Raw genomic sequence first — 10957 nt, forward strand, 5'->3', positions numbered from 1 at the left:
TTGCCACTAAATTCATCTTACACAGTCATTTATTTTACAACTCAAGGTCATCACGTGAGCATAACTATTATCATATTCTAATTATTGTAGTCTGAACCCGGTTGAGAATTTCTCACCATATCAAGCTCTTCAGTATAGCAATACTTGTGGTTAATATTAAAAATATAACCAAAGAAGGCAACTCAAAGTGCAGTGCAAGAAAGTATTTGGTACTGCTCTATAATTCAATAGAGGGAATAAAATTACAGTTGGACAGTTTAATTTTCCTGTTAAATTAAAATGGACAAACTTATAATAGCTAAAGACTGGTTATTACTTTCGCTTATAGTTATACTAATAACCAGAAATTCATATGCTATGAGATTTGCTTAACTATGATATCACAAGTAATATAGTTTCATAATCAAAGTACTCATTACTATAAGCAGTGTACTTATTGTTTGTTTGCCAGACTCCTGTTATCTCAAGAGATGAAGGTGATGCTTTGTCCTGATTTATCCAAAATATGGGGATGTTCATTAGTGAGATTGTATCATTAATTCATCATAATAGTGAATACTGTATATATTTATTTTCAGACAGTATTGCCTTCACTGTCTGAAATGATTAAGTTGATCTTTTTGTAGCACGCAGTTTATATCATTTCAGGTAGAATTTTGTCTTCTTCTTCCTTATATTTATTGTTTTTTATGTGGTCAGTCATTTGAAAATTTGCAGGAACACATCTTTGGAACCAGGGTGAAAATCCACAGAATTATGAGATATGTTACAAAGTAATTAACAAAAACTGAATCAGGAATTTATTGTTCTTATTCCTAACCTGAAAACAGGGTTGACCACCCAGATTCTCAGTCTGTTCATGACTGTAGAAACCACTGCTCCAGGTAAGACTCTGCATTCCTCGAAATTGTTTTCCTTCTGCTGAAAACGCCATGCTTTTCCAATCAGGTTTTTCTCCCTCCTTTCATGACATTTTCCATGATATATTTGATTCCTGTCATTTTGTGGATTTTCTTTCTTTTAAAGAGAACCCTACTAGTCATCTCTGTATACAGATTCTTTCTTTCTGATGGTGAAACTTTCATAGCCATACTTCTCTATATACCAACTTACACTTAAGTTTCCTTGACAATCCTGGATAATTTACAACTACTCTTATTTAATCCATCCTGCTGTAACTCTCTCCTTTTTAGCTGTTTTGTAACCATCTTGTGTTAACTATACATTTCTTTGGTCAACAACTTTAATTCTTTCATCTCCTTCCATGCACTCTACCTTTGCATCATTTAATTAATAAAGTACTATCTATATATCTACAATCTACAAACTTAGTCATTTGTGTTTCACAGCTTCATGCCAATTCCATATACCTCTCTGTAAACCATTTTTCAATTCCGCTACTATGCTAAATTACAACCTAAAGGAAGTTCCCACAATTCGTTATTTCTGATGGTTTCACTTAGAGTGTCCAAAAAGTAATGGACTGAGTGTTGACCTCTGATATAAATGTACATTTATTTGAAAACTCTCCATTTGTCCACTTTCCACTTGCAACATGTGTTTTCCTCTACATACCTTGGACTATTCTAAAAATCTTTTTTGGCGCGCCTTCTTTTCTCTAAGTCAATAGTAAACTTTGATATGCTTTCCTAAGTCTATGAACTCACAGTAAATCTATCCATAGTCTGATATCAGTCTATACAAGAAAATTGCATCTGTGGTTCAGTTTCCTTCACAAAAACAAAAATGTTTAATTTTTTTTTAAATATTTAATTTCTCTTAACTGTTGATCAACTAGTATTTTTCCAAGGGAGTATATTAGTATGCGTTTTTATTTTCAAACTTGGTTCATCCACTTAAAAGGCTGAAGGAACCAAAAGTCTGTCCCAACCATACTGAATGTATAAATGGAGCAAACTCTGGATGGGAATATTACAACAACAACATTTATTTACTGTATATAGCACATTTTCATACAAATGATGTAGCTCAAATTGCTTTATAAGATGAAGAAAGAAAAAAATATATTGCACCCCAAAACATGAGGCTGAGTCTCAGTACTTTAGCAAAACCAGCTTTATACAGCTTGAAACAGGAACAGCACGGTTATTTATTGTAGCAGGATCTACCACTCTCCTATACACAAACAAAGCAATCAGGCAGGGTTGTGGCCAGGTTATTGGCCAAGTAATACTGTTCCCTGCATTTATAATTTCTTGCATCACCCATTGACGTCAGGCGCTTATAGCGTGACCATGATCTTTTTAGATTTGCTTTCGAGGCTCTCTTCCTCAGACATGGCAATCACACTTCGGGACACTCTTCAGCGTGTCGTCCCATTGAGGGGAGCCCCAAAGGAGTTTATGAACCTTAAAACATATAAAAATAAGATTAGGCAATACTAAGTGACAAAGAATAAAATAAAGTCAGATGGCCAGGAGGACAGAAAAAAAACGGCCAGAGGGCTGGAGAAAAAAAAACTAAATCTAGTTTTATTGGCCCAGTTTCCCGTTAAGGGCTTAAAATAAACCAGGACTAGGCTAATTCTACTTAAATTAATCCACACTAAACAACTGACTTTCTGAGATGTTGCTTAAATTTGGATTAACTAGTTCTAGACTACAGAGTCTCAGATTAAGGTAATCAAGGACAAGTGAGATCATCTTTTGGAAACCCGATTAGATTAATGGCATGCACATGTGGCTAAGGAGAGGTTGCTATAAAAACCTGGTATGGAATACTTGTAATTCATTAGTCTTAAGGAGTGTGTGGAACAGGAGTCATTACACTTAACCAAAAAATGGATAAAGACAAAAGAAAATGCTCAAAAAACTTCAGTGAATTTGAGAAGACCCTTTTTAAACAAATTGTATCAAACTATCCTGTAATTGAAAACAAACAGCATGATTCAGGTACAGAAAACAAGAAGAAGAAAGCATGGATTTCCATATTGAATGAATTCAACTCAAATGAAAAAGTAACCAAACGGACAATCCAACAAGTTCAGGTATGATTTATTGTTGCCCCATTCTTACAAATCAGTAAATTATAAATGTTTTCATCAATGAAATGTAAAAAGAAAACAATATTATGTAGAACTCCAACTTCAGAGTGTATATTATCTTGTAAAGGTCCTGTGGAAAACCATAAAAATAAACCTGAAAAAAACAACTGCTGCTACGCGTCAAGAGCGTTTCAAGACAGGTGGGGGACTTCCAGTTCCACCAGACACAGAGGAGTTGGGGGACTTGTTGGCTGGGATTATTGAAAGTCAGCAACCCCTGGAAGGTATTCCAGATGATGACCATTTGGACAGTTCAGGTGAGGAATCTTTCAAAGACTCATTTGATAGGACATGTCTCATTTACAGTAACATGTGTTATCCCATCCAACATACAGTAATTAAATGCAAGTCATGTCTTGTAACAAAATGACGTAATGACCTTTATTGTTGAAGTCAAATGTAATACTAGATTTTTTCTTCCATACAAAGATGACCTGATCTTCACCCAGGACTTGGGGGGCGCAGGGAACAGTCAAGAGGCTCAAATGACACCATCAGCAGCCAGCACCAACATGCAGCAGCATCCAGTCTCCTGTGGTAGCATTAGTCAGCATCCAGCAGTCTCTAATCCAGGCAGCAGGTCAAGAGGGAAAAGGATGACCATTCATGAGAAACTTGCCATAGAGTTCCATGAATGTAAATTAAAATATTTAAAAGAAAAACATGAAGTCAAAATGAAAATTCTTCATCTTGAGTTGTCTATGAAAGAGAGAGAGATGAAGCAGCAGCAGTGTCAATTGTCTTTGGAACCAAACCTCAGTTAAATAAAATAAATTTCCTGAAATTTTTTACCTGTCTATGCCAATCATTTATGTATCATTCAAGGCACATTTATGAGAAGTGCTGCAAAGCAAAAGCATCTCTGTAAGCAAGTCCATTTCTGTCATTGACTAGCTCAGGGATGGGGACATGTTGGTCATCATCATCTTCAATATCAGGGTCTGGGCAGCCGCACCGTTTAAGAAAATTATGAAGCACTGCTGTTGCAATAATAACAATGCAGCACCTCCTAGGTTCAAACCGCAGTGTATTTCGGAGACACTGGAAACGATTCTTCCATACACCAAACATGCGCTCTGTTAGCCCTCTGGTGAGAATGTGAGCTTGGTTATAGCGCTGTTGCTCTGGTCTGACTGGATGGGGATAAGGGGTGAACAAGAAGTTTGTCTGCGCATACCCACTGTCACCAAGTAGAATTCCAGAGTGTTGTCTTGCTTCAAACTGAGTATATAAAGAGGAGTTGTGGAAAATCCTTGAGTCATGAGTTGAACCTTTCCAGCGTGCAACAATATTGGAGAACTGCATAGTGGGAGTGCACACTCCTTGTACATTTATTGAAAAACAGTTTTTACGATTTCTGAATTCCTCAGCATCTGCTGTAGAGGGACACTTGATGGGAATGTGGCAGCCATCGATACAACCAATGGCTCCAGGGAAGTTCCCATATTCATAGAAATCTACCTTGCAGGTGGCCTGTTCAGCAGCATTTGGGAACTTGATGAAATCCTTTTTCAGTTCACATATAGCACTGCAGACTTTGTGTACTATTTTGCACACTGTTGATTCACCTACACCACAGAAATCCCCAGTTTTCCGATGGTAGGTTCCACATGCCAAAAACCTTAAGGTAATTAATATTTGTAAGGCAGGAGAAATAGGGGTGCCTCTGACTAAGTCACCTGTAAGCTTGGGCTGCAGCAAACCAATTATTTCTGTTGCATTTTCCTTTGACATACGGAAACGGTCAAGAAAATGTAAATCATCAAAATCATTTAGTGGGTTGCTCCTGTCTTTTAGCAACCTTCTTTCTGGTCTTGGTGGTGGTCTCTTACTGTCATTGAAATAGTCAAGGTAATCCATTTTTTGCTACTGTGGACGTGAGCCTTGAGGCAAGCAGTTTTTAATCTGAGGTTAAACCTGCTTCTGACCAGGTTTAATTTAAGACTTAATTTAGATCTGGATTAGGTCTAATTCTACTTCTAGAAATCCAATTGTTTAAGTCAAGACTAGTGCAAGTCTGAGACTATTGTAATCCATGTGTGAGAAAGCTACTTCAATAAATCCAGGTTTAAAATGACATTTAGTCTACGACTAGGCTTAATCCCCATACGGGAAACCGGCCCATTGAGTCTAGTCTAATCTAGTCTAGTCCAAGGCCACGAGAGCACCCCCAAGGCATTCTACCCAAGATAAATGATCTCAATCAGTCCTCATGGTTTCCAGGCTTCACGTGGAAGAATTAGATGATGAAAGTCATGTGGACATCTGGTCTTCGATCCATCAGTGTAAGGACTGCATGGTTCCTGGATCAGGTGGTGATGGTACAGATCGCCACTGCAGAAAACCGGAAAAAGAACAGCAGAGAAAGTAGGGGTTAGTACGGATTTTAGAGGAATCATAAAAATGATAATTATAGTAAATGCATATACAGAATGTCAGGGTTACACTAAAATGAAGCTATAAGAATGTCATATTAAAATAATGGGTTTTTAGCAGTTTTTTAAAGTGCTCCACCGTTTAAGCCTGACAAATTTCTGTCGGTAAGGTATTCCAGATTTTAGGTGCATAACAGCAGAAGACCGCCTCACCACTTCTTTTAAGGTTAGCTCTTGGAATTATAAGCAGACACTCATTTGAAGATCTAAGGATATGAGTTGGAGTGTACAGTGAGAGATATTCTAAAATATAGGATGGAGCGAAATTATTTAAGGCTTTGTAAACCAAAAGCAGTATTTTAAAGTCAATTCTAAATGGCACGAGTAACCAGTGTAGTGACATCAAAACTGGAGAGATGTGCTCGGATTTTCTTTTCCTAGTTTAGATTCTGGCAGCTGCATTCTGCAGTAGTTGCAATCAATTGATGTCTTTTTTGGGTAGTCCAGAGTGTATTACAGTAATCTAGTCGACTAAAAACAAAAGTGTGAACTCATTTTTTAGCATCTTGCAAAGTTATAAGGGATCTAATTTTTGCTATATTTCTTAAATGAAAAAATGCTGTCCTAGTGATCTGTTTAATATGTGATTTAGGTCAGTCACTAATTACCCCTAAATTTGTTACCTTTGTCTTGACTTTTAAGCCTAATGGATTCAGTTTATTTCTAATATCCTCATTATATCCATTTTGCCAATCACTAAGATTTCAGTTTTCTCATTATTTAGTTTGCGAAAGTTACTATTCATCCATTCAGAAACACAATTAAGACATTGAGTCAGTGAACCAAGAAAGTCAGGGTCATCTGGCGCTACTGATAAATGCAGTTGTGTGCAGTCAGCATAGCTGTGGTAGCTCACGTTATGCCTTGAGAAAATCTGACATAATGGAAGCATGTTGATCGAAAAGAGCCGTGAACCCAGGATAGATCCTTATGGAACACCATATAGAATGTAATTTGTCTTCAAAGTGTAATTACCACAACTAACAAATATTTTTCTACCTGTTAAGTAAGACTCAGACCAATTTAAGACATTGCCAGAGAGGCCCAGCCATTGACTAAGGCAATTTATAAGAATACTGTGATCAATGGTATCAAATGCGGCACTCAGATCTAGGAGGATGAGAACAGATAATCGGCCTCTGTCTGCAGATATCCACAAGTCATTTACTACTTTAACGAGTGCAGTTTCTGTACTGTGATTTGTTCTAAAACCTGACTGAAACTTGTCAAGAATAGAATGTTATTCAGGTGATCATTTAGCTGCATAATGACTTCCATTTTCTAGTATTTCACTTAAGAAAAGCAGGTTAGAAATAGGTCTAAATTTTTCAAAAACAGACGAGTCAAAATTATTCTTCTTGACCAGGTGTTTAACAACAGCAGTCTTAAAACAGTCTGGGAAGACCCCCATATCCAGTGATGAATTTATTATGTCAAGAACACTATCAATTAGCATGTCTGATGCTTCTTTGAAAAAACTTGTTGGTAGTGGGTCAAGGATGCAGGTGGAGAGTCTCAGTTGAGAAATTATTCTATAAAGATCTGGTGAATCTATTCTAGTGAAACAATTTAATTTGCTAAAAATGGAATACTGAGGTTTAATAGGATCTGATTATTTCTAATATCATTAATTTTGTGATTAAAAAACACAGCAAAAGCCTCACAAGTTTCACTGGATGTATTTTGAAGGCATTCCATTGAGTAACCTGGGTTTAACAAATGATTACTAGTCAGTTGTAGGGCACACACATACTTTAAGTGGATTTAGGTTTTCAATCTATCCATTTCAAAAAGTTTTGAAACCTACACCACAAAAATCTTTAGTATTTTTGTTTGTAAAGTAGTGGTGTTTCACCTTTATCATCAAGTGATTTATGTCCTCTGTTTCAGCACAAGTTCAGTCATGTCATTATAAACAGCACAAAACAATATCAAAAGAAAATTGTGGGGGAAAAAATGGAAAAAGTACAGAAAAGCTGCAATTTTTTTGCATTGGTTATCAGAAAAACAACTCAGCAATCAAAGTAAAACAAGCAGAATGAAAAAATATATCATGCAGTCCTCTTTGATAAAATAAAAACATTGAAGTTTCTGTTGTGTTTCTGAACAGTTGTGTGCCAATTGCTTGCAACAGTGAAACAATAAGATAAAATGGTATTCCCATATAAATAAGAAAAAGCAAAATAAAAGCCTCTTCTCAAAAAGCAAAAAAGGCAGTCAAATAAAAAGATAAAATATTATTTCATTATAAATAAAAACATTGCTGATTGGCTTCAGCTAGAAAAGTACAATTTTGTTAGAAATAATATCTGTATTGACATTTTCCTCCCTTCAAGCACATTTCTCTACAGATCAACACAACTAAGACAGAGGGGATTCTCCTATCTTCTCATCACAGCACGTATCACCTCTTGCACTTATGCTGCTGAAAAATGTCTCGCAGCCATATTCTCTTAGAAATTGCAAGATTGCAAAAAGTTATCCACAAATTCTTCAAACCACCAACAGTAGCCTACTCTAAAGTCTGTTGATTGTTTCTATAGCTTTCAGACTGCCATGGACTGATTTCCAGCGCCCTGATTAGCTGTACTGGATTGTTAGTGATAATCTGGCTTGTTGTGAAGGGCTGGTAATCTAAACGTTTGAAATGCATCCTCCAATTGACAAAAATTGCAGTCACTCTGCATATGGGGAGGTGATGTAATCTGTTGACCTGGAAAAAGAATGTACCGTATGATTTAAACATGTCAATTTTAAGAAGAAGTAAACAACACACTGTGAAGTGATATATATCATTGGAAAGCCTCGGTTCTCTGCTTTTACATGGAAGCTCATTGATATCTCAAACTGATCTTTAATGTATAACACTTTAAAATGTATGTCATACAGCACAGATACTTTCAGGCTTCTAGGATTAATTGGAATCAATTTCTGCCCTTTGGAGAGCACCCATATTTTATTAAATGGCTTTGCTTTGACTTCACTTGCTAAATCCAAAATTCCATCCATGGCAGACCTTTCAATTCTTAACATGATTCTCTTACTGTATATTATGATTTCAGACAGCTTTTCAGGTTTTTCTTTTTTTGTTGTTTCTGATCATTTTTTTTCTGCAGCTTTAATTCTTTTTAATTCTTTTATCTTTTAATTTTGAATGTGTTGAATCACCCTTTTGTACCTTCAGCTTTCTGTGACAGTGTTGCTCAGAAGTACTCCCAGTATTTTATGTCTGCTGGTTCACCACTCATAGCTTTCCACTTCTTAACTTGTTTACAGATTTGGCGTCTCAGTATTTTTGACAAGATGTCTTCATGTTATTGACTTCTGGCAATCCTTGTTTTGACTTCTTTTACAGTTTAGTCTTTAAAGGCCTCTATGAGTCTTTGGCATTGACTATTATTACAGTTTTTTGAACATTTTCCTGTGACCAGTTGCCAGTAAGTAATTCAGGGAGATATGCTAGGACCAACAAACTGGATTGCCACAGTCCAGGAGATCCTCTTTGGATTCTAGTGTTTGGCAGCAGATGAAGAAAGCACCTTTATAGCAAAGACTAACAGGTGCCAATTTTAATAATTTAGCTATTTACTTTATTTACAGTATTTGCACTGCATTATCAGAAAGATTTTGTGCCTCTGTTCTAGAATAAGCAAGTTCAGAAAATCAATGAATGCCTGGATGAATTTCATTTTATCTAAAAATGTATGAACTACAATAAATGATTTAAAAGGTGAGTTAAAAGAATATTGGGCATTAACAAATGTGAAAAGAATCAACATCGTATAGACCATGATAATTTCTATGATTGGAGGCTGTGGGCTGAAATAAAATATGTAACCAAACCAAGACATTGAACCAAGAATAGGAGTTAAAGTCAAAACAAAAAACTTGCTAGAAGTTAAAACCTTCACTTACTATGGAATTCTTGGGTTGTCTGCCCCTGCTGTATACCTTGCTTTCCTATTGCATGACATTCCTGGAATCACTGAAAAACAATGTGTTAATTATGATGGTGGTTTTCAACCATTTATTTTGTATTACAGTAATCCCTCCTCGATCGGGTGTTGCGTTCCAGAACCCCCGCAAAAGGGGAAAATCCGTGAAGTAAAAACCATATGTTTATATGGTTATTTTTATATATTTTAATAACTCATTGAGGAGTTTTATTTAATATGTAATACAGTTTTAAACACATTGTAATTGATTAGGTAATATAAACATAAATGAAAAATCTACAACATGAAAATACATAAAACGTAAATGTTACTTTAAATATATCGAGCGTCTCCGATACAGTATCATATATCACATATGTTACAGCCATTACGATAGACAGGCCACCAGCAAGAAAAATGGTATAAAATGTGTGTACAGTTACACTAAATGTATGTACATGTACTAGGTACATAGAAAATTAGTTATGGGTACTCACCAACAATGACACTTGTCTGATAACGATGACATTTACTGCACAACAAAGGAGAGTGTTACAGCTCTTCTAAAGGAGCCTCTTGAGGCGACTGTGTAGCACCGTCGTCGTCGTCTGGAGCGTACTAGGCAGTGTTTTGTGGGTAAGGAACATCGTGATGGGCAGTTGCTGGCGCTGCTTTTTCATTTGTGTAAGAAGGTTTTTATACACTTCCGTGGCGCTGTCAAGAGCATTTTTAAATTGCAAAGAACGAATCATTTACGAATGGGTCCCATTCTTCAATCAATGTCTGGAGATCTTTTGCCATTCGTAAAATGGTTGTGAGACACTTGAGGGTTAGGCCGGCGTCGTCTTCCTTGCAACATATCCAACGCTTTTACCTTTTCAGCAATCGTTAGCATCTTCCGTTGGCACTTGGGCACGGCTCCAGAAGCAGTAGCATGAGCAGATCGTTTTGTAGACATAACGAAGGATTTGACTACTGTACGCACAAAGAAACACGATGCTGAATGCTGGCTAACACAAACCGAAATCGAATTCTGCGCTCTCCATCGTTGAGCCAGTCAGCACCTAGGAACTTAACCGCATGCTCTGATTGGGTAGCTTCTCAGCCATCCGCCAATAGCGTCCCTTGTATGAAATCAACTGGGCAAACCAACTGAGGAAGCATATACCAGAAATAAAAAGACCCATTGTCAGCAGAAATCCACGAAGCAGCGAAAAATCCGCGATATATATTTAGATATGCTTACATATAAAATCCGTGATATAGTGAAGCCGTGAAAGTCGAAGCACGATATAGCAAGGGATTACTCTATACATTAAACATCTTTATCATCATTAAATAGAGAAGCAGGAATTGGTCATAGTGAAAAAACAAATGGTACTGTCTTGTGTAGATGGCCTACTGGTAAGTTAGACACATACCCACAATACCACAAATTCAAATTCCAGTCTTTTCATCTTATGTAACATTGACAGCCATCATTAACATCAGGCACAGAATATTTTAAGAATACATGGAATGAA

At 36.5% G+C, this 10957-nt stretch overlaps 1 protein-coding gene across 1 annotated transcript; it reads right to left on the reverse strand.

Moving 5' to 3' along the window:
- Window positions 1-3895: 3895 nt before the first annotated feature.
- Window positions 3896-4924, reverse strand: LOC120534592 (putative nuclease HARBI1). The gene has a single exon (XM_039762181.1). It carries the CDS (start codon window positions 4922-4924, stop codon window positions 3896-3898), a length of 1029 nt encoding a protein of 342 aa, XP_039618115.1.
- Between the last annotated feature and the right edge of the window lie 6033 nt (window positions 4925-10957).

The sequence above is a fragment of the Polypterus senegalus genome, chromosome 8 (assembly GCF_016835505.1).
Source record: "Polypterus senegalus isolate Bchr_013 chromosome 8, ASM1683550v1, whole genome shotgun sequence".
Taxonomy (NCBI): domain Eukaryota; kingdom Metazoa; phylum Chordata; class Cladistia; order Polypteriformes; family Polypteridae; genus Polypterus; species Polypterus senegalus.

Coding starts and splice junctions, on each gene's coding strand:
- LOC120534592 (XM_039762181.1), bottom strand. CDS start 4,924: ATGGATTACCTTGACTATTTCAATGACAGTAAGAGACCACCACCAAGA.